The sequence below is a fragment of the Protopterus annectens genome, chromosome 2.part2 (genome assembly GCF_019279795.1).
Source record: "Protopterus annectens isolate FY-2018-M chromosome 2.part2, PAN1.0, whole genome shotgun sequence".
In the NCBI taxonomy this organism is placed as follows: Eukaryota; Metazoa; Chordata; order Ceratodontiformes; family Protopteridae; genus Protopterus; species Protopterus annectens.
In genome coordinates, this window is record NC_056730.1 from 1,079,344,757 (window position 1) to 1,079,370,581 (window position 25,825).

The following is a 25,825-nucleotide window of genomic DNA, read 5'->3' on the forward strand; positions in this document are numbered from 1 at the left end:
TCGTTCGCACAAACAATAGTAAACCTATATATCTATATATATATATATATATATATATATATATATATATATATATATATATATATATAGAGAGAGAGAGAGAGAGAGAGAGAGAGAGAGGGAAGGATAAGAAGGTTAATCCACATGTTTCTTCAGTAGAAGACCACATTGGGGGAGGCACTCATACAGCTGCAATGCCCTAAGAATCAAGAATAATAACCTGCTAGATTTAAAAGTGACAGGGGAGATAACTGTTTTAGTTTTAATGTATAATACCTCTAGGATGGGCATTGAAGGAAAAGAGGAAAAGACCCACATAGGCCTTTTGTGATGAGGCAGTCAAAACACCCCCAAAGTCCAGTAAAACTGGAAGAATATTCTGTGTTCTTGGAGCTGCAGGATTTCATGTTTAGCTGAAATTCTGGAGAAGCTGGGTGAAAACAGGCAAGCTCTCAGGCATGTCTATATTGATTGCTCATTATTTTCTAGCTTCATTTTGTGGTTAATGGCATATTTTATACTAGCATGTTTTATTTATGGTTCTGGCTTTGATTTTTGATGTGTGCTTACTATTAGCTTTGGAGAGTAAAAGATTATAAGAGGAGAAACCAAGAGCAGAGAAGGAATCATGATGCTAAGGAACGCTACATACTGGATAACTTGAATGGGAAGGAACAGAGATTAACACGCATCAATTCAGAACCTACCTACACTGAGAAACGTACTTTTGGGAAAGTGAGTAAAATGATATTATTTATTATGTGAGATACTGACATATTTTCTGATCTGATTATTTCTAACCCAGAATTTTAACTTCATGTCAATAAAATAACTTGAATTTTAAATATAATCATATGCATAGTAGGGTTTTTTCATAGTAGGCAACATATAGATGAATGCCAACTACAGTTTGGCTGGTTAAATATGTGACGCTCCTGCACTGGCCAAGTAATCAAGGAGCCTCACTCCACACCACTAGCACCAGTGAGGGATGTACACATTTGGAGGATGACAAGTACACACACAATAAAGTACAATTTCCCTTAAGAGCACACAGAGATTATAGTCAGTCTGGGGGCTGGTTTCTTCTGCTGTCACCAGATCCCCAATAAGACTCACCACTGGCACAGCTATAGGGTTAAGATCTCAGCTGAGGGGTCAAGTCAAGACCTCCAGCATCTTCTCTGTCTGACCAGTGCTTCGTGTCCCTGCCCAAGTAGCTGACACACACATACACACACACACACACACACACACACACACACACACACACACACACACACACACACACACACACACACACACACACACACACACACACACACACACACACACACACACACACACACACTTTGAGATTTGATTTATATACAAACACACACACACACACACACACACACACACACACACACACACACACACAAACACACACACCTTGGAAAGGATAGCACAGATTTACTAGCCATGCCCCCTTCTGCCCAGACTATAAGGTAGTTATCACTGCCACCAACCCCTACTTATCAGCTACTGTAAAGGCCCTTACAAAGAGTGACCAATTCTACTGTGTAATGTTACTATTATTCATATGGTGAGTGTGAACAAGCACAAAGCTATTGAAGTGGCCTCTACAGTCTTACCAAAAACATATGCAAGTACTCTAAGAGCTTAAATATATCTTGCAAATATCAGCCACAAAGGTAGGTTTAAATATATTTAATAATAAATAATAAAAGAGCAAGACAATATGCAAGCAACACAGTAACAACAGAGTTCAGAATCACAGAAAATATTTTAAAACAACACTGCAGGACAGCTTCAAATGAATACAGAAAATGTCTAAACTAATCTTTACTATATTCCTATCTGTCTCTAAAAGAAATACTATACCTAAATCGTGCTTACAGAGCAGTATACAGGCAGAAGTGCTGAATGGATGTTTCTAGGTCCAAGACAAGATACAAAATGCCTTGTCTACCTCTCTGACTGAGTTCTTAAATTAATATCACATATTACTGATGGGTTAGCCTGGATGACATCACTCTTTGTCACCTGCCTTCAGTTTCCAGGCTAACAGAAACTTAACAAAATGTAACGTTTCCTCTGTGAAAAGTACATATCTGTCAGATATTTGCTCAGAGCTTGAAGTCGTAACAATAAACACTTTTAAATTTGAAACCTAGTAATTATTTCTGTTTCAAGACAATAGGAAAACCTCTAGCTCCAGACATTATGTTTGCTTGCTGCACTGAAAGTGAGATAACACAATCGTAAAACACTTTAATTTTCAACCTGTTTTCTTGAAGTTTTGAAAGTTAACTCTGTAGATTTCAGCTTCTACTATTAAAACATACATTTGCACAGGTATACAGTTTATATACATTTCTGTTCTTTTCCAGATGGTACACTGTGGTTGCATTTTAGCTCAGTACTTTACACACACTTCTGCACCAGTAGCTTAATATGCACATAACATATAATTCTCTTACAAGACCAGCATATGAATCATACTAATATTTACAAATGACATATAATTTACAAAATTCCAGATAGCTGGGCTAGCAGTGTCACAACCCCCCCCCCGAAAACTCAAGCTAGTTTTTCAAGTGACCCTTGAGAAATGTTGCTTGAGAGGGTTGAACCTATCTGGGAATACCTTACCCCATTCCCTGTCTTGAGAGCCCATCTGTGTTGACATTGCTAACCCTTTTGCAGTGCTGCACTGTCATATCATATGCTTGCAACGTTAGGCTCCACCTTAGTAACTTAGCATTTTGCTGGCTAGCTCAATGTAGCAATGTTAAGGGATTCTGGTCTGTAACTACAGTGAATTTCCTTCCATACAGATAAGGCTGATGTTTCTGCAGTGCCCACACTATGGCTAGGCATGCCTTTTCTGCAGCTGCATAGCATTCATCCATGGGTTGGCGCCTACGACTGAGATATACTACTGGGTGCTCTTCTCCCTCTGAGGAAACCTGGTGAAGTACAGCCGCTACCCCATGGTTTGATGTAGCCACCTGCACAACGAATTATTTGCTGTAATCTGGACTGGCTAACACAGGGGGTCCTCCCAAAGCTCATTTAAGTTTCTGGAATGCCTGCTGACATGCTAGAGTCCACACTACCTTATCTGGCCTGTTTTTCTTTGTCAGGTCTGTGAGGGGTGCAGCTATGGTACTATAATTGGGGACAAATTTTCTGTAGTACCCTGCTGTCCCTAAGAATGCCCTCAACTGATATTTGGTAACAGGGGCAGGCCATGCCTGAATGGCTTCCACTTTGGCAGGTTCTGGCCTGCTCTTACCATTCTCCACTCTATGTCTCAGGTTGGAGACCTCTGCCATACCCACCTGACATTTGCTGGGCTTAATGGCCAACCCTTCCTTCTGTAGTCTGCCCAGCACCTCCTTGACACATTGAAGTTGCTGTTGCCATGAATGGCTGTAGATGGCAATGCCATCTAGGTAAGCAAGGGCAAAAGTTTCTGCTTCTGCTAGGATACAACCTATCAGCCTCTAGAAAGTTGCTGAGGCAGTTTTCATCCCAAAGGTCATCATTGTGAACTCATTCAAGCCAAAAGGAGTCACAAAGGCTGACCGCTCTCTAGCACTGGGAGTCAAGGGCACCTGCCAGTAACCATTGGTAAGATCAGTGGTGTAAGATACTTAGCCCTGCCCAGCTGATCTAGGGCTTCAACTGTCCTAGGCATGGGGTAAGCATCTGACTCTGTGTGACTATTTAATTTCCAGTAGTCCACACAGAACCTGGTGCTGCCATCCTTCTTTGGATGGTATAAAATTCTTGACTCATATATTAATATATGTAGTTCTTGTTCCAGGTCTGAAATTACCAGCTTTGTATGATAACTCTGTATCCTTGGAACTAAGCACTGTATAATTCAGAGGGAAAATGTCAGGGACTGCTGGACTCCTGAATTACCCCTAGTTCCAGTATTTCCTGTATCTCCTCCCTCAGAGTCCATTTGACTCTCTCAGGCACCCTATAATGGGCCTGCTTAATAGGACTTTGGAGTCCTTATCCACATGGTGCTGCAGTAGGTGGGTGCACCCTGGTTTTCCAGTGAACATGTTTCCAAACTCCTGTAACACTGCTTGGATTTCTCGAACCTGGGCAGGGGCTAGCTGCTGGGACATTAATACCCCTTCCACTGAGGTGTCAGTCCGAGCCTCAGTGAGGAGATAAGAGACCAAATCTCCCTCAGATTCTTCCTGCAATTCACTGCAAATGCTCAGCCCAAGGTCCTCCTTGTCATGGTAAGATTTCATCATGTTAACATGGTACAATTTGTGCCCCTGCCTCCTGCCTAGCAGTTCTACCATGCAGTTAACATCACTGACCTTCCTTACCACCTTGTAGGGTCCCTCCCAAGCTGCTTGCAGCTTATTGTGGCTGACAGGAATAAGAACCATTACCTGCTGCCCTATAGCATCCTCTCTAGCTCGAGCATTCTTGTCATACTAGACCTTTTTCTGCTGTTAGGCTTCTGCCAGGTTCTCCTAGGCCAAGCCCATAATTTCCCTGAGCCTTGTCCTGAGGTTTAGGACATATGCAACAACAGACTCCTTGTGGAATTGACAGTCACCCTCCCACTCATCTCAAATCAATTCTAGACAAAGAGTGAAAACCCTGAGGATTCCTGGGTAACCTCTCTGTAAGTAAACAACAGATGGGGAAATATTTGTCTCACTCCCACTTAAACTGTTCTGCAAATGCCCGTAGCATAATCTTGAGTGTAGAGTTTAACCTCTCAACAAGACCATTAGTTGTGGATGGTAGGGAGTTGTCTTTAGGTGCTTCACCCCACAGTACTTCCACAGACAAGCCAGCAGGTCTGACATGCAATTGGCACCTATGTCAGTCAGTATTTCTTTTGGGAAACCTACCCTGCTGAAAATCTCTAACAAAGCATTTGCCACCTTTTCTGCTTCAATAGAGGAGGGAGCCACTGCCTCGGGGGTGTCTGGTAGCATAATCTACTACCACTAGGATATACTTTTTCCCTGTGGAACTTGGGGTACTCAGAGGCCCCAAAATATCTGGAACTACCCTCTGAAAAGGCTCTTCAGTCACAGGCAAATGCATCAAAGGAGCTTTCACCTTGTCTCCTGCCTTGTCTACCTTTTGGCACTGTTCACAAGTCCTGCAGTACCCTGTTACATCTCTGGAAGTCCCAAGCCAAAAGAAGTTCTGCATAATACGTCTCTTTATATGTTTTATGCCCATATGGCCTGCAAAGGGAATAGCATGGGCTTTAGCTAGAAGTGCCAGATGGTAGGCTCTGGGCACTACCAACTGCTGTATTCTCTCACCCTCTAGCCCTCCTTCAGGGGACCACTCTCTATACAGTAACCCTTTGTCCCACTATACAGATTCCCCTTTCCCTTGAGAATCAGGTGCCTCACTAGCTACCTCCCTCAGGCCTTGTAATGTAGGGTCTGAGGGCTGAGTCTTTCTCAACTCTCTCTTTGTAACCCTTCCCAGCTCCCCTTCCACAGGAAGTAAGGTATCCTCCGACAGCAGTGCCTCACTGTCAGCCTGAGTAGTAACCCTTCCCAGCTCCCCTTCCACAGGAAGTCTGGTATACTCTGACAGCAGTGCCTCACTGTCAGCCTGAGTACTACTACTCATCTCTGCCCTTGAAGTCACTCTGTCCAAGGTAACATCAGTACTCACAAGCGACTGTAGCTTACCTTCAGTCTCACGGCTACAGGGTAGCTCCCTCCCTGAAGTATTCACCTCACCAGACCTGGCTGCAAGTGTGTGGTCTGTCTGGGTCTCCCTCATGTTACCAGACCCACATGCCTGTCTCCAAGCCTGACTGTATGTAACTGCATGCACACAGGGTACTGCATTATCAAAATCATTCCCTATCAGGACATCTGCAGGGATATCTTCAAACACACCTACTTGCTTGCTTCCTTTTCTACCCTCCCAGTCAAGGTGAATCCTAGCCAAAGGTATTTGGAACGGGGTCCCTCCTAAATCTCTGACTGGAGAAGACTGCCCAAGCAAGTAGTGCTCCTCTGTAACCATTGCAGGCTTCACAGTGGTTAGGTAAGAGGCTGTGTCTCTCTTAGCTATGGCCTCTTTCCCATCCACTAAGATAGGATATAACTGCTTGTGGTAGTTTGGTACCCTTGTTGTCTCGAGACAACTTACTGCTGGTATTTTGTCATTCCCAGTTACTGACTCTACCACCTTTTGTTCCCCACCTTGCCGTCGTGGACATTTGTATGCTACATGGCCCCACTAGTTGTATTTAAAACATTTAACCCTTGGTCCTGGACATGTACCTGGACTAATGGCTTCCCTTGCTACTGGCAGACTCTGTTGGGGCAGTCAGGGATGCCCACCATGGGTTCCCTTAGACCCATGAGCAGCACTGGGTGTCCCTTTCCTGTGCAGTGATGCCTTGCTTGCTAGGTATATGTCTCCCTTCTTCCTCAACTCAATTGCAATATTGCACTGTCTGTCAGCTAACCAGATTCTCATGTTTTCAAGCAAAGTGCTAAGGCCTTGTTCCCTCACCAAAAGGTCTGCCAGCCCTTTAAAAGTGGTGACCTGTCATCCACTCACCCCCCCCCCATGAAAATAAGTGCTTAGTTCAGCAACGTATTTACACACACTTTCATCTGTCTTGCATCTGTGCTCATAAAACTCTTTCCTATAAGCTTTAGGTGTTAACTTAAAACATTCTAGAAAACACATTTTGACGGTATTATAATTTAAACAATAGGTATCAGACAGTTTAGAAATTGCAGTTACAGCTTTACCATGGATTAAGGGGGTCGGGAACCATAACCAGAGCCCTTGATCAACATTGTACTGTTTACAAACCCTCTTAAACATATGAATGAAACTATCAAAATTATCCCCCTCTGTAAATTGTGGAAGAAATTTACTGACCTTTGTTGCTTCTGAGGTTCAATTACTCCCTTCCCCATTACCTCAATGACTCTGGCATGCAGCAGTCCTTTACCCTGGCACATCTCAGCTAACTGGCACCTTGTCAGCTTGCCATACAATTCTGCTGACATGCTTGCCTGCTCTCCCTGACTAACTAAGCTAACAAGAAAAATAAAACAATTGTGATAAGAAATCTGAATGTTCACTGCATGGCTAACTGAGAGTACAGACACCTTCAGTGACCACTGTACACAGGCTACAGGAATTCGGTATCCACACCACTACAAGCCAATTAATATGTGATGTGGCTATCTCACCACTATTACCCAATTAATATGTGATGTGGGTATCCCACCACTGCCAAACAATTAATATGTGATGCCCCTGCACTGGCCCAGTAATCAAGGAGCCTCAACCCTCAAACTAGCACCAGTGAGAGATGTACACATTGGGGGGATGACAAGCACACACAGAGTAAAGTACAATTTCCCTTAAGAGCCTTAAGAGCACACAGAGAGGACAGTCAGTCTGTGGGGCTTGTTTTTTCCTCTTTCTCCAGATCCCCAATAAGACTCCCCACTGGCACAGCTATAGGGTTAAGATCTCAGATGAGGGGTCAAGCCAAGACCTCCAGCACCCTCTCTGTCCAACCAGTGCTCCTTGTCCCTGCCCAAGTAGCTGACACACACGCACTTTGAGATTTGATTTATATACAAATACACACACACCTGGAGAAGGCTGGCACAGGTTTACCAGCTATGCCCCCTTCTGCCCAGACTATGAAGTAGTTATCACTGCCACCAACCCCTACTTATCAGCTACTATAAAGGCCCTTACAAAGAGTGACCAATCCAACTGTGTAATGTTACTATTATCCAAACGCTAAGTGTGACCAAGAGCAAGGCTATTGGAGTGGCCTGTACAGTCTCACCAAAAAACATATGCAAGTACTTTAAGAACTTAAATATGTCTCACAAATATCAGCCACAAAGATAGGTTTAAATATATTTAATAATAAATAATAAAAGAACAAAACAATACTCAAACAACACAGTAACTACAGAGTTTAGAATCACAGGAAATATTTCAAAACAGTGCAAACACGCACACACCTGGGGAAGGCTGGCACAGGTTTACTAGCTATGCCCCCTTCTGCTCAGACTATGAGGTAGTTATCACTGCCACCAACTCCTACTTATCAACTACTATAAAGGCCCTTACAAAGAGTGACCAATGCTACTGTGTAATGTTACTATTATCCAAACACTAAGTGTGACCAAGAGCAAGGCTATTGGAGTGGCCTGTACAGTCTCACCAAAAAACATATGCAAGTACTTTAAGAGCTTAAATATGTCTCACAAATATCAGCCACAAAGATAGGTTTAAATATATTTAATAATAAATAATAAAAGAACAAAACAATACTCAAACAACACAGTAACTACAGAGTTTAGAATCACAGGAAATATTTCAAAACAGTGCAGGACAGTCTCAAATGAATACAGAAAACATCTAAACTAATCTTTACTATATTCCTATCTATCTCTAAAAGAAATACTATATCTAAATCTTACTTACAGAGCAACACGCAGGCAGAAGTGCTGAATTAATGTTTCTAAGCCCAAGACATGATACAAAATGCTCTGTCTCCCTCTCTGAGAGAGGTCTTAAATTAATATCGCATATTACTGCTGGGTTAGCTGGATGACATCACTCTATGCCACCTGCTTTCAGTTCCAGGGTAACAGAAACTTAACAAAATTTAACATTTCTCTGTGAAAATACATATCTTTCAGAAGTTTGCTCAGAACTGGAAGTTATACAGCAATTAAACACTTTTACATTTGAAACCTAGTAATTATTTATGTTTCAGGACGATAGGAAACCTCTAACTCTAGATATTGTGTCTGCTTGCTGCACTGAAACTGAGATAACACAAATGTAAAACACTACTTTTCAACTTATTTTCTTGAAGTTTTGCAAGTTAACTCTGTAGGTTCCAGCTTCTACTATTAAAACATACATTTGCACAGGTATATTGTTTATATACATTTCTGTTCTTTACTAGTAGGGTACACTGTGGCTACATTTTAGCTCAGTACTTTTTACACACACTTATGCACCAGTAGTTTAATATATACATAACATATAGTTCTCTTACATTTGTAAGACCAGCATATAAATCATATTAATATTCACAAATGACATATTATTATTTACAAAATTCCAGATAGCTGGACTGGCAGTGTCACAAAATAATTCCACAGATGTTGTATTTACTGAAGGAACACATATTTTTGTCATAGGGAATATTTTCAGTTGCTAGTTTGTCAGCTAGCTTAGTTAGTCAGGCAAGCATGTCAGCAGAGGAGTATGGCAAGCTGACAAGGAACCAGTTGACTGAGATGTGCCAGGCTAAATGATTGGTGCATGCCAACCTGACTAAAGCAGACATGGCTGCAGCTTTAGTCACAGCTGCATCACAGAATAGCAACCAGCAGGACAATCAGACTGGTCATAGAGATGTACAACTCTCAGAAAATGGACAGCTCAACCTTTCCACAGAGGACTTAAAAATCCATCCGGAGTTAAAGAGACTTGAGTTGGAGGCCAACCATTTGGAAATAGAAGCAGCAGAGAGACTGAGACATCTGGAGGTTGAGGATAATGAGAGGCAGAGGCAACCTGTAAAGGAGATGCTAACGCTTCACCAGAGTCATGGAGGGAAGTTCAAGATATAAGGAATTTGCAAGTAAGTTCAGTGAGGAGTAAATCACTTAAATTCATAGCACAGAAAATTCCCTCTGAGGTAGGTATGAGGATTTTCTGGTCCCTGCTATGCAGACCTTTTTAATTTACAGATATTTTTGGTCCTCTGTCTCCCATTTTCCATGGCACGATGCCAGTCTTCTGTCTCTGTAACAGGTGGAGAGAACATATGAGCATCCAAGTATGGTGCCTTCTTGATTGTAGGGAAGCTTTTTTTTTTATTTCTAAGCCTTTCCTTGTAAGTCACCCCCCCATACATAAACATACATACCTACACCTAGACACACCCTCACACACACACACACACACACACACACACACACACACACACACACACACACACACACACACACACACACACACACAATGTCAATGCAGTCTGACTCCACACACAGGTGCTTCTGTAGTTGCACCTCTCTCTCCAGATGATCTGTCTATACTCCCTTGTCATTTATCTGCCTGTAGCTAGAGCTCTGACTTCCACAGAAGCTGTTAGCTATGCAAGAAGAAACATACATTGCTCCATGGAAAAGTACATGTACTTTGTACTTCTCAGTCTCCCCATTCTCCCACTGACCCTCTTGCATCTAGTTTGTTAGTCAAATTTGAGTTACTGCCTCAAATGGGAGCTCTCCATCATTGACAGCAGACTGACTCTGGTGATGGAGACATTCATGCTATTAAAAAAAGTAGTAAAAAGAAAGCAGAAACAGTAAGGCATGGCAGTCATTGAAATATACTGTAACAATATATTTTAGTTCACTTAATAGGTAGGAGGCTGGCATTATGGTTAAGGTGTTTACCTTGCAAACACAAATGCAAGGTTTGATTCTCACCTGGGGTGTTTGGATAGGCTTAAAATGGCCAATAAGGGGAGTTAGCCTAGTGTTAAACTATAAACCTATGTATAGTTTGTTTTACTGACCATCTTGCTACAAAACTACATTATACTATATTACTCATGCATAAATTGTTTCAGGCATTTTTTGGTATAAATTTCTTGACTCATATATTAATATATGTAGTTCTTGTTCCAGGTCTGAAATGACCAGCTTTGTATGATAACTGTATCCTTGGAACTAAGCACTGTATAATTCAGAGGTAAAATGTCTGTAGCCTCTTTTTGGATTTTTTTTTGTCTTTTAAAATTCTGTAGTCATTCTAGTCATCTAGCAAACTTGCTGCTCTTTTTTGCCACTGTTGTTGAAACTCGGTTGCACTTTTTATTCCTATTCTCATTGCAAAGTTTCATGCAGAATGTAAATTCATTGCACACTGTTGTAAAGCCATTTGGTGTGTCAGTTTTTAGGCATACCATGAAAGCCTGTCATTTGAAATATATTGCTAAACTGGGGCTTGTCAGATATTTACTACCTTTGAAAATTCATTGCAAAACTAGTGATACATAATTAAAAATCACCCGCTCATTTCCCTCTCCTATTAAACAGCAAAGGAAGAATAATATCCAGTCTTTCCTGCAAAATGCTGAAGAAACAGTAACATTAGCTTTCTGTGCTATAACTGATGTACATATGAGCCCAAAGGCAATACCAGTCATAATGAAATGCAAAAGTGCTTTGTTTAGGAGAGAAACATGCAACAAGCCTCTGGTTTCACAAGCACAAACATTATAATCATTAATCATTCAAAAATATGCATTTATAAAATATTCCACACTAAGGGATCATGCAATTATCTATATAAGAAACTGAAGACAGCATTCAGTGCTCATATAAGTATTGTCCTGAGCATTCATAAAAAGAAAGGAAGATAAATAATAGATGTAATTTTCTATGAGGTGGTGGGGTACAACAAGTATTAAACAGCAACTGAAATTGCAGGCAACAGTGGGCCTGCAGTAACTGATATGCTTGACATCAGCAGTGTCAAATGAATACATGTGTGTATGTACTCTCTAGGGAAATCAACACAGTGGTTTACAAGATATTCATCACTGCTATTAATTGTTCCAAATGAGGAATGGAATGACTGTAATTAAAAAAAAATGTTACAGTTATTTCAGATTCTCCATCTGCTTGTTGTTATTTCCCTTTTTTCTTGTACATTATCAGTAATTGCTTTTTGAAATGTAGTGGAAACAGGCAAGCACTGCATAAACCTTGCCTTCTTAGAAAAAGGAGGTAGCGAAGAACAAATGTTTTGTTATGACATGATTCACAGATTGAGCTGTGAATCAGTTTACTAACTTAATTGTTTGCTCTAAGACTGATACTATGCGTTTCTGTCCTGTCTCAATGTTGCAGGCAGCCTTAGAGCCACATACTGTTATGATGAGGCCTAAAGAGCAGAAGTTATAAAACAGATAAAGCTTTAGATTTCTTAATTTAATGTGCTTGTTTGTTACCTGGTTAAGTGAATGAAGGAAGCACGGCATTTGTCATGTCTCAGTGTATCAGCACTTGAAAGTGTCATGTATCTTTAAGCAAAGTGTTGTATTGAGGTTTTTATTATTGTGTCAGCTCAAGTATTGCCATCAGTGGAGTTCAGTGCTATCATTGAAGACAGGCAACTTGGACTATGAGGGAAAATGTGATTTTTTTTATTTTTTTTTTATTTTACTACCTTACCCTAAGAGAGACCTTGAACTGCGGTGGTGGTGCTGCAGTAGTGTTGTCGCCTCACAGTTAGACATTGCCCGTTTGATTCTCAGTTAGAGCGTCTTCTGAGTGGTGACATGCATGAATGGGCTTTCCTTCGTTGAAGGTTGTGCGTTAGGCCCGGCAAGCCAGCACGTAAAACTCTACTGACAATCATTAGCGGACCGGAGTTCTGCTGTGGCGACCCCTAACCGGGAAAAGCCAAAAGACACAAACAAACCCTAAGAGAGACCTTGGAGGTACTATATATTTAGAAACTGGAGGTATGGAAGAGTCCCTTTGAAAAAAGTATGTTTATATAGTGTTTGTGATGTTTTGTGTTGTGACTTATTATAGCTGTGTAGTTACGGAGTTTAGATATGTCAAGTTTTGTTTTGAGTCCTGACATAAGTGGAATTGAAGTTTCATTAATAATCCATGAAGATGATCTTCATTAATGACCTACAATGATACAAGTAAGTTCAGTCTGTATGGACAATTTACAGCAGCCAATCATCCGACATGTTCTTCTGTTCTCTGAAAGATGGAAGAAAACCAGAGTACCTGGAGAGAACCCACACAAACATGAGGAGAACATGTGAATTCTTAAATGATACACCTAGTATCATGCATGCTTTGTCACCTGCAGACTTAACAGAACACCCTTGCCCAAGACATTTTCTGTGACAAAAAGTAAACATACTAACAGTATGCTTATAGTGACATACACTTGTTGTGTATACCCATTGGGTGTGTACATCAGTATGTGCCCTAATTGTCTGGTATCATTCCCAGAATATACATACACTTGTGGTGTGCAAATGTTAGCAACATGACAGTAATTCACAAATGTAAGCAGATGTAATAAGTGCAGCTGTCACAGTAATGTAGATACAGCGCACACTGACAGTGACATAACTAAATGCCAGCTGCAAAGCCAGTATACGTACAGTCCACATAATGCAGTTCAAGTCCCATAATCCCTGATTATTCAACTCAAAGGTCAGACAGGACACACAAGCACAGAGACTGTGACTGAAACTGCCATTAAAATGTGTAATAAACAAATAAATGGAGACTTAAACACTGTTATCATAAAGCACTCAAAGTGGTAGCTGGAGGTCTTGCTTGAGCCAAAGTTTTAGTGCATTGGGAGTCCTTCTCAGCTACTATAAGTTAGAATTTCTATACAAGGAGATTGAGGGAGAGGGAGCGAGGGAGATAACAAATGTGAGTGCACTTTCATGACTCATCAGCTATACATAGTGCAATGCACAGCAGAATGAATTGGGGAACAGGATGATGTGTAAGGTAATGGGCATTTATTGGTACAAATGATTACAGTGGTCGACTCGAGAGGCATAGAATAATATGGTTACATAGTTAATAGGTCATGTTTAATGAGTGCATATCAGGTCACATGCAGAGTTAGATATTCAAGAATACATGCATTTACTGTCTTTGTCTTTTTAGGCTAGCCTAAGGTATAGGTCCTACTGTCATAACTTGGGAAAAGAAATACTGAGTACTGCCTCCAAAACACTTGCTGCTCCTGAGTATAATGCAAAGCAGATCACCACAGGATCTGAATTCCTTTAAGAGGATCATAATAAAAAAGTAGGTTAGCAATATCCCTGTATGGGGTACAGAATGAAGAGATGATGGAAAGCTGTGTGCAATACCAAACATTGTACAGTAGTGCTGAAGGTTATCGGCCCCTGTAATAAGGTCTGATATTCTGTACTCTATGAAAGTTAGCTTGTACTGATCTTTCTGCATCAGAAAAGTGAAGCTAGTGCTCCTCAATATTATGGGATATATGATAAGGAGATAGTTCGTGACATGTTGCTGGCGCTGAGGGTGAGGCCCCCCTTAACATGCTATAAGGCATGGGTTTGGGAGTTAGTATATAATGGTTAAGGCGTTTACCTCACAGACACAAGCTACAGGGTTTGATTTTCACCTTTGAAAGGAAATTGATAAGGATTAAAATAGCCCACAAGGACATCTAGCCTAGTACTTACCTATGAGCCTACAAACTGGCTTCTTCATGGTCTTGGAACCTACCTGTAGGTATGCTCAGTATAAGCAATTCCTTTATGTGTCATATTCCTGGGATGTTTGTAACAAGAAGAAACTTCTGCCTGAATCTTCTCCTGAGTGTTAAAGCTTAGTTGAGTTGCTTTGTCTGGGCTCCATCTTTGACTACCAATGAGGACGTTTCTGTTTTTTGAAGAGGTGGGGTAAAGGTGCTTTACTGTGAACCAACTTTCAAGTAAATGAAGACCCATTTCCAACTTGGTTTAAATAAATGAAATGTTATAGGAGTAATCTAGAACTGCCATGTCACTGATATACAGAATGATTACAGTGTGCATACAGTGCACCCACCGTGTATGCATGTTGACTGAAGAGTACTGGCATCCAAACCAGACATTCTGTGTATAACCTTAGTCACATTCAGTGCATCAGAGGTAGCCATATCCTATCTTTATCTAGCAGAGAGATCAGAGGTCTGTGTTGAGACATTGTAGTGCAAGGAAGACATATGCATGGTTGACCATGACAAATATATTTCACAGCTCCAGAAAAGTGTACTTACGGCTTTCTTTGTACTGTGGTGCAATTACCATAGTTACTCTAATGACTGCAGTGTCAGCTCCATTCCTTAGTATAATTCTATACAATGAACAGGAGATTAGTATTGGAAGTCAAGAAAGGCAGCTGTTTGCTTCAGTATAGCATTTTGCACTGCTGAAATGGACAGCAAATAAGCTGGTCACAGATCCTCCAGCCTTGAGAGGATGCCTGTCCACTGAGAGGAAGATTGCTGCCTTATGCTTTTTTATCAGATTGTAAATTCTTTGCTATGTAGTGGGCAAAGACTAGATGGCAGATAATAGAAGAACACCAGAATAGTAAGTAGATAGGTAAGAGCAGTGTCCTCCTGCAGGGAAAAGCCTCATCAACAGTAAAAGAGAGTGTCAAACAACGTATTAAAGATGTGCACATTACTGTTCATAGCTAATGATGTCATATCATGTTCACCATACTCCACACAATTGTGTTATAACTAGTGACTGTGCATGTGTGTGTGTGTGTGTGTGTGTGTGTGTGTGTGTGTGTGTGTGTGTGTGTGTGTGTGTGTGTATATATATATATATATATATATATATATATATATATATATTATATATATATATATATATGTATTACATCCTCTCTGTATATGGTTTCTCCTTGATTAAATGTTGCTTGTATTATTTTGTAGTATCTAGACTTTATTTTTCTTTCATTCTTTCTTTCCTTGAATTTTTTAACGGAGAAGAGATTTGATAAATTCTGACCAATTTCATTCTCAGGCTGGAGTTAGTATATGCACACTGTTAAAAGAAGGTTAAAAGGTACATATGCCATTTATATGAATGAAAAGACAAGAAACAGCAGACTACGTGAATCGTATTTACAATATATATGCACAGATATGATGAGCATAAGGATTGTCAGAATGTGAGAAGAAGAAGAAGGCAAAGTGTAAGAGAACTGGAGGAGCTACAGAACAGAGAAGATAAGAGACAGGACAGAGGAGGAAGGATTATGTCCTGTATCCTGCGGGTAACAGGTACATTCATATTGGTTAATATGCTGAACTTTTACCAAACCCTGTCATTCTGGATAAGAGGAGATGGTTCCAAGGTCTGGGGTGAGAGATTCTCACAGATTATGGCTAGAAATAGAGACAGCATGGTTGGAGGTCTGCAGTTTAGTTTGGGGGTAAGAATCAGAGGACCAGAGTGGTTAAGGTTCCTAAAGTTGTATGTAGGAGCAGGACTTACTAGAGTCAAAGTTAAAACTGGTAGAGAGTGTTCATGCAGGATCTTGGATAATTATGACCTTGGAGGCGGTCAGACCTTTGTTTAATTGGAAATGATTTAATCTTTTCTAGAGTAATGCAGTGATGTTCATGTCTGAGTGAGTATGCAGTGCACCTACATATCTTGATTGAACTGGTTTGCAAAATAGAAGAGTTTTTAGCTGACACCACTGCAACTAAAGAGAGACCAAATTCAAGATTGTGGGAGGAGGATTCCTGTCCTATTGGCTGATCTGGCTGAGTAGGTTAAGAAGGGAAATCATTTTATGTGCCGAGAAACATAGGGAGTTGATCTTTTTGCATGTGTTATCCAAATGAAAGTAGAATGTTAGTGAGGGGTCTATCCAGTGGCTGAGATATACGAAGGAGGGAACTTGCCCTTAGGGAGAGTTATTATGATCATAAATTGTTAAAGGAGATTTTAGATTTTTTTTTAGTTCTCGTCTGGTACTGTTTGGTACTGAATATAATACATTTTTATGAGCTTTATGTTCTCTGAACCAATATATGAGGCTGAGGAACCATGGTTATAGGTCCTTTTGTAGTAAAAAGAGAGAGAGGTTAGAACAGAATAAAAACATATTATCTGTCTACAGAAGAAGAGGAAGGTGGGGGAGATCAGAAGGGAGTGTACATATGTAAACTGAGTACAGCAGAGGGGTGAGTTTGGAGCTTTGGGAGACTCCTTTGAGATGATGGGTAAAGCTGTAGGCAGCGGAGGTATAATTAACATAAGAGTATCAATTAGTATGGTCATTTAGGGAAAAAAAGAACAGTATTTGGAGTAATCCTTGGATCTATGAGGTGGCATATGAGAGTGGAGTGATTAAGCAGCTTAAATGCCCTACTTAGATCTATAAAGATGGTACCAGAAAGCATTCCTTGGTCCTTTGCCATAATATTGTGGTCAGAGATGGACCAATAAGCAGTGAAGGTGCTTCTGTTTGTGCAACACCCATATTGTTTATGTGAGAGAAGATAATATTTGATCTGTTATACTATTTTGGTCACATACAGCCCTTTCTGTTGTAGATAATTCATAAATAATGTATTAATTATGCTGTAACCATGTTGTTATATGTGAAACTGTTTTGTCTTTCTTGATCTGTGCCATAGATTGTAGGAGTTCTGCTCTCCAGACCTGAACTTAAAATGGGTCACACCAGCTGGTAAAACCAGTTATAACACACTCCAGTACATTTGAACTTCAGTGATATAGCCTTTTCCTGCACAACAACTTCTGCCAAAGTAGGATAATGTGGGTTGAAGGTGATAACTAATGGCATCCGAGTCTTTAAAATGAGTTACTGAAGCTTCTCACTTCTTCTAAATTATTTTTTCCCTGTAATGATACCTGTAAGAAGACAATATAAAAACTGCAAAACCCACTTCATGGTCATAACAAAAAGAGTCTTTAGTGACTCCCATCTCAGCAAATCCCACCTTCTTTGGAGCAGAGCGCTATGCTAACTGAAATGCTCTGACTCTGCTTTCCTCCAGTGATTCTACCTCTAACCCCTCTTCACTTGCCAAGATGTCTTTGATGATTGTAATCCAACACCACGTGTCTAATAAAAATGAACGCAGTCGCTTTTACTCTTTCCTTTCAACCACAAGATGACTAAATTCTCCCATTCTGTATTAGAAAAGTTAACCAAACCATTGTTTCTAATTTTTGCTTACTGTTCCTGCGCATACATGGACAAAGCCTAAAATAATGGGGTACAAAGGCTCAGAAGTAGGGACAGATTTGAAATATTGCTCTTATAAAGTTAGAAAGTTGCTAGAATAACAGGATTTGTGTTAGCATGCATTTTCTGAAGGTTATGAAATCAGAAACTCAAATGTATGCCATTATTTAGTGACTTCATTCCTCACTGATTTGTCAGAAAACAACTAATTTTATGAAGGACAGACCAAAAATATGAGGCAAAAATCTGGACATTCTGTGAAAATCAGGACAGTTGAGAGGTATGTTCCTCAAGCAGGAAACTGTAGTATAGAAGGCCTTAACCTCTGAATCCCAATAGGCATGCATAAATGACTATTAATGGTAAGTACTATTTAGGAAAGATCCAGTGGGGAAGAAAGGTACCTTACTGAAATCAAGGGAGCCTATAGTATGTATGAAAATAGATACACACACACACACACACACACACACACACACACACACACACACACACACACACACACACACACACACAAGCACACACACACACACACACACACACACACACACACACACACACACATATATATATATATATATATATATATATATATATATATATATATATATATATATATCTATGGGTCCACTTTGTAATTTCGAAATACTAAAATTTCGAATTTCAGTATTCCGAAATCACAAAGCTGAATACTCACATTTCCGAAACTGGCAGAAGCGCGGAATTCAAAATACCGAAGCACAGATGTTTTGAATTTCTGCTTCCGGTGGTACGGAATGTGGATGTTTGGGCTTAATTTTGGTACGTATGTGTGTGTAAGTAGGTTGGTTAGGGGTTTAGTGTTGTTGTGACTGCTATGTGTGTGTTTGAGAGACTGTAAGATGTGTGTGTGTGTGAGTTTCATTTGTGTTACTGTTTGTGCGATCTCGGAGTTAGAATATATAAGTAGGGGGGTGTGGGGGGTGCAGCCCCCCCCCACATGGGGGTGCAGGGGAGCTTAGCCCCCCTCCTTATATGTAGTTTAGATTAGTTTGTTTGATTGTGGGGGGGAGTTTTGTGTATGTTTCTGTGTGTAATGTATGTGTAGCTTAGGTACGGGATTTTGAATTTCGCGGTTGTGTGTTTTCGAGTTTGTGAATTGTGGTTGGGTTTTCGGCTTTGTGATTTCGGAATACTGAAATTCGAGATTTCAGTATTTTGAAATTACAAAGTGGACCCATATATATATATATATATATATATATATATATATATATATATATATATATATATATATATATATATATATATATATATATATATATATATATATGTGGTTCCCATTCAGAAGCCTGAAACATCATAAGCCTGAAAATCAAAATCCTGAAACCAAAAGCCTGAAAATTCAGAATCCTGAAAACTCAAAATCCTGAAAGCCCAAAATCCTGAAAGACCAAAATCCTGAAACTCAAAATCCTGAAAACACAAATAATGCTAATATGTCACTATAAAGACACTAATATCTACCAACTGACCCTGACCCTAACCCTAACCCTAAGGTCCGTCACTATCGCACACTCACCTGACCCGCGCCCTAAACCTAACTCACTTAAACCGCCCTAACCCCAATATTTGTCACTATTGCATACATGCCTAATCTGCGCCCTAACCCTAACTCACTTAAACCAGCCCTAACCCTAAAATAAAACCATCCGCACACTTACCTGACCCCAACGCATGACCTAACACCACAGGGCTAACAATAGCAAAGCCACAATGACATCAGTATGTCTATTTTGTGTTTTCAGGATTTTGAGTTTCAGGATTTTGGTCTTTCAGGATTTTGGTCTTTCAGGATTTTGAGTTTTCAGGATTCTGAATTTTCAGGCTTTTGGTTTCAGGATTTTGATTTTCAGGCTTATGATGTTTCAGGCTTCTGAATGGGAACCATATATGTATATATATATATATATATATATATATATATATATATATATATATATATATATCTATATCTATATATAAACAACTTTTTACACCAATAACAAGAGACGAGATAGTGAACCAATATTTGAGCGCTTTCGTTCCAAGTGTCATGCAACTTCTTCAGAAAAATGCAAAGTATTGACAGAAATGCCTGCGTTAAACAGGAAAGGTAAAGTAACAAAAGATACAAAATATCCAATGAAAAAGTGTTAATACAACTTAGTCAGGTATAGTCACTGCCAATCATTAACTGATGATAGCATAGATAACAACAACTTGTAACCATCCCCTCATTTACATTAGTAATGATTACACTCGGTAGAAACCAATTCCTTTGGTGTCAGACTAAAAAGAAGCCATATAATCATGTAAAACAGTCAGTCAAGGAATCATGAAAACCTTGTTTTATACATCAAAAACCTGGTCATTGAGAAGGTATATATATATATATATATATATATATATATATATATATATATATATATATGTATATGTATATATATATATATATATATATATATATATATATATATATATATATATATATCCCCTAACAATAGACCCCAGCTTAAAAGCAAGTACCTGGTACACTGTGTTGATACCTTTTTTCTCCACTCTTGGTGCATCACATACAGTTTATTTACCCCACCAGTGCATCATTATAGTTCTCAACTTCACTATTCAAGAACTGGGAACAAAGCCAAAAATCATTTGCAGCAAAGACCCAAAATCAGGAACAGTTTAAATATTTCTCTATTTCACTTAGAAAGTAAATAGAACAACAGGTCCATTATCATGCATTTTCTGAAGAAAACAAATATGAAATTCTAATGTTTGGTATTGTTGACTGATTGTAATCTTCATGAATGTACCAGAAAATTAAAAAATATGAGGGACAGGATACAATATGAAGCAAAATCAGGGTTGCTCTGCAAAAGAGGGACAGTTTAGAACTAAATCAAAGCTACTAAAATCCCTACATTTAAGCTCTTGACTAAAAACAAATGTAACTTTTGCACACTGTACTTACAAAGGCACTGATTCACCAATTAAAACAAACCCTAAACCCAAATCTACATTTAGCTTAACAATAAATAAATAAATAAGCAAATCTGCACCATTACCTTAATTTCCTACTTGCTAAACTGTAAGGGAATAACATTGCACAGTGCTAACACAAAGTCTACATGTACAACCTCTGAAAAGCAGCACCACTGACTTGAAAAGAAATCCATTGTTATTAGAATATAAAGCATTACATACAATAGTAATAAATAAAACACTAACTGCAATTATAAACAATGGAAAAACTGCTAAGGTAAGGCTCCAGAATTCAAACATAGAAAAAGCATCAATAATTCTTTCCAGCAGTACTGACTTTATTGCAACACAAGAGCTTTCACACTCAGCTTCATCAGGTGTATGAAACAATGTAAAAAAACACACCTTTTATACCATACATTTAAATCACATGTCATTCATCAATTAACTCTTAAAAAGACATGTTCATTTCATACAAGTTTAAAAACAGTATGCAAAAATGTATACCAACAACTATTAAAATGAACTTGACTTGATTAATGGACAAACATAATTTATACAATAATAATAATAATAATAATAATAATAATAACATTAAAAAAGAACATCATTAAAAGGATGCATATAATAAATACACAAACTATCTACGTAGAGCTCTTTTACTAAGCAAAGGTTTCATGGGCACACAATCATTAAGCCCATGCCCATTGTTCGCTCTAAGCATTACGATCCATTTAGCTTCCATTTCTTCTGTCCTAGACCTAATATCACCTCCCCTAATATTCGTATATGTTCTACCTATAACCATAAACTGAAAGATATAATGCTCACCCATACTTGTGACATGCTTTGCCAGGGCATTAACACTACTGCCTTTCTTTATATGATATAGATGTTCTCTAACTCTTTCCTTCAAAGTACGGTCCGTTTTACCTACATAAAAGTTATTACAAATTAAACAGCTAGCTAAATAAACCACATGTGAAGTATCACAAGTTGCACTTACCCTAATATCAAAAACTTGCCCAGTATCAGGATGTTTGAAATATTTATCTTTATTAATGCATTTACAAAAACTGCATTTACCACAAGGTTTAGTTCCATACTCAGATTCATTAAAAATGCTATCTTTAGTCATACATAACCTTCTTTTCAGATTTTTCTTATTTTTAAATGAGAATTGAGGTTTTTGCCCAACTAATTCACTTATTTGATTGTCTGTAGCGAGTATATTCCAATGTTCATTTATAATATCTTTGTATTTCTTAACATCCCTTGTATACGAAATGCACACTCTAAGTTTATCATGCAAATAATTATTCTTATGGGGTCTCTCTGAAATATGGCCTTGCTCTTGTATCCCTTAATTTCTTAGTTGCCATGACACTATTTTGAACCATTACCTCATCATAACCCCTCTCTAAAAGTTCATGACTTGTTCTCACTATCTGTCTCTCATACTCATCATTCTTCACACTCAATCTAGAGGCTCTAAAAAACTGATTCTGAGCCACATTTTTAAAAACATAGTTAGGGTGCATACTATCTCTATTCAGTAGTTTATTTGCATGGGATACTTTCTTATATAATCTAGTGGTAATTCTGTCTACATCATCTTTCTCTATATATACATCTAAAAAGTTAATGGCTTTATCTGAGTAATTCAAGGTAAACTTTAAAAAATCTGAAGACTCATTAATGCATTTAACAAACGCCAACAGTTGTAGAGTAGTCCCTTTCCATAAAAGAAAAAGGTCATCTACGAACCTTCTATAAAATAAAATCAAACCCTTAAATGGTCCTCCTGTTAAAAATTCTGACTCCCATACAGACATAACTGCATTCGCATAACTATTTGAGAAGGAGCTCCCCATTGCAACACCATTCTTTTGCCAATATATTGTCTCTCTAAATAAAAAAAACATTATTAATAAGCACCAGGTTCATTAGAACCTGTATTAATTCAATTTTATCAAAATCAAACGTCCCATTTTTTTCCATTAACTTCCTTAAATTCTTAATACCAGCCTCATTTGGAATGACGGTAAATAGGGAGACCACATCCAATGTAACAAAAATAATATTCTCATTTATAACTCCTTGATTCGTGAAGTCATATAAATCGCATAAAAATATTCTGTATCTTTTAAGATAAACATAGATTTATTAATCAAAATCCTTAAATTTTTCTCTAAATATATTGAAATAGGCTCCGTACTCCAGCCATTACCTGAAACTATCGGCCTCATAGGTGGTCTGAAAAAATCCTTATACAACTTTGGTAGGCCTTGAATTATAGGAATAGTGGGATTCATTGTAATAAAATATTTAGCCAGTTCACTATCTATAAGCTTCAGTTCTTCCATATGCTTGATTTGATTATGTATAGACTGAACCATTACTTTTACTTGTGTTGGTGTAACTATTTGATAGAAGTTCATATCATTCAACATTTCATACATTAATGTATCATAGTCTAACCTATCCATTAAAACAGTTTGTCCATCTTTGTCTGCTGGTCTTATAATTAAATCGACGTCATTCTCTAACTGTTGTAAAGCTTTAAACTCTTCTTCATCTAAATTATGCCACTTATTTTTGGCATTGATTAATTTCTGTTCAATATAAACTTTATAAATATCTGAAATACATATCTGTTCAAAAGCATTAATCAATGCAGTTTGTTTAGGCACAAATACACTTGTTTTTTGTAAAGCAAAAATCATGCATGTCATGTGTTTTCTGATACATAGATTTTAAAGTCAGATTCCGTGTAAACATCTTTAAAGCAAACACAATATCAGTAATACTCATATCAACAGTAGGTATAAATGAAAGTCCTTTTTCCAACACATTAAGCTCAAATTTAGATAAACTACGCGTGGATAAATTAGCAACTATTGTCTTACTTGCTGAAATGCTTTCTTGATTGTGTAAGCATTGGTCGATTCCTCGTCGAACTTCCTCTTGTATCTCATTCTTCTCCTTCCTCTCGGCTGACTTTCTTGACGCCCCCCCCTCCCTTTCTGTTCACTGATTTCTCTTTCATTGGCAATGGAAAGTTCCAGCGAATGTTGCTTATACTTTTTAAAAAGTTTTTTGAGCTCTCTGATATATCGGCATCTATAGTGATAGGTGAGTCATTTTCAGCTGCTCTGTGGACCTCTGCTGTTGTTAAAATGGTTTTCTTCTTGCCCCTAAATCCGTAGTGATACTACGGATTGCAGCATTCAATATATTTCCATCAGCAGCATGCTCAGTCTGATGCTGTAACTCCTCCCCTTGCCGATTCACTCTATTTTCCATTCGCTTAGTTGGAGATTGTGTGCTTGCATCAATTCTCATGCTGTTGGAACTAACTCTAGCGGCTGTTGGAAGCATATGATCATCTGGCACTAGATCACATGGCCAAGTAAAGATATTCCCCAGTGAGAAATCTTTACGATCTCTTTGAAGTTTAAATCTAACTTGCAAAAGCTTTCTCTTATATACAGTCACATTATCTATAGTGTCAGTCATTGGCTTGAGTAATAAATCACTATTATAGTTTTTACATATTTCTAAGTATTTATTCTTCACAGCTTCCAATACAACGACTTCTTGTCTTTCCGCCGCCTGGACCAACAATTTTAAATACCCCAAACTAGTTGCAATATTCAATTTTTGCCATTCACTTAATAAAAGTGAATCACAATCAGTCTGAGCGGGCATTTTTAATACTCTAAGCCCACGGGGTATTAATTTTTCTGATAGACATGCTTCCAAATGAAATTTCTCATACTGTGTGCACTTCAATCTGCACATTTCCTTTTCCAACATTAATAAATCATTTCTCAAAGCCAAATGATCAATATTTGGTTGCTCTTCGCCCTCTATTGCAAGATTCTTTTTAAACAACGGATTTTCAATGTCACTTACTTTAGAAATAAATGAATTAACATTCATTTCTGTCCACTGCATACTCGATTCTGGTGAATAGTGCAGCTCAGTCTCTTCAATCTCAGTAGCCATAACCCTGGTGTTTTTGGGCAAACCGTAGAAAACTTGAATCACACAAAACAAAACGCCCAACAAACACCAGGTACCTTCGCAAATGATAAGCACAAGTCTATGAACAACAGAAAAGCTGCTAAGGTAAGGCTCCAGAATTCAAACGTAGAAAAAGCATCAATAATTCTTTCCAGCAGTACTGACTTTATTGCAACACAAGCTCTTTTGCACTCAGCTTCATCAGGTGTATGAAACAATGGAAAAAACACACCTTTTATACCATACATTTAAATCACATGTCATTCATCAATTAACTCTTAAAAAGACATGTTCATTTTATACAAGTTTTAAAACAGTATGCAAAAATGTATACCAACAACTATTAAAATGAACTTGACTTGATTAATGGACAAACATAATTTATACAATAATAATAATAATAATAATAACATTAAAAAGATCATCAAAACATAATTTAGACAATAATAATAATAATAATAACATAATAATGTTTATGTGAGAGCAGATAATATTTGATCTGTTATACTATTTTGGTCACATACAGTCCTTTCTGTTGTAGATAATTCATAAATAATGTATTAATTATGCTGTAACCATGTTGTTATATGTGAAACTGTTTTGTCTTTCTTGATCTGTGCCATAGATTGTAGGAGTTCTGCTCTCCAGACCTGAACTTAAAATGGGTCACACCAGCTGGTAAAACCAGTTATAACACACTCCAGTACATTTGAACTTCAGTGATATAGCCTTTTCCTGCACAACAACTTCTGCCAAAGTAGGATAATGTGGGTTGAAGGTGATAACTAATGGCATCCAAGTCTTTAAAATGAGTTACCGAAGCTTCTCACTTCTAAATTATTTTTTCTCTGTAATGATACATGTAAGAAGACAATATAAAAACTGTAAAACCCACTTCATGGTCATAACAAAAAGAGTCTTCAGTGACTCCC

General features: G+C 38.3%; 1 protein-coding gene across 1 annotated transcript in view; it reads left to right on the forward strand.

The window, feature by feature from the left end:
• LOC122795878 (coiled-coil domain-containing protein 17-like) overlaps window positions 1-25,825 on the forward strand; it is a 748,474-nt gene that overhangs the window by 174,250 nt on the left and 548,399 nt on the right. Inside the window, exon 2 of the mRNA XM_044064297.1 lies at window positions 577-735. Coding sequence (XP_043920232.1) covers window positions 577-735 — 159 coding nt within the window. The remainder of the gene's footprint in view (window positions 1-576; window positions 736-25,825) is intronic.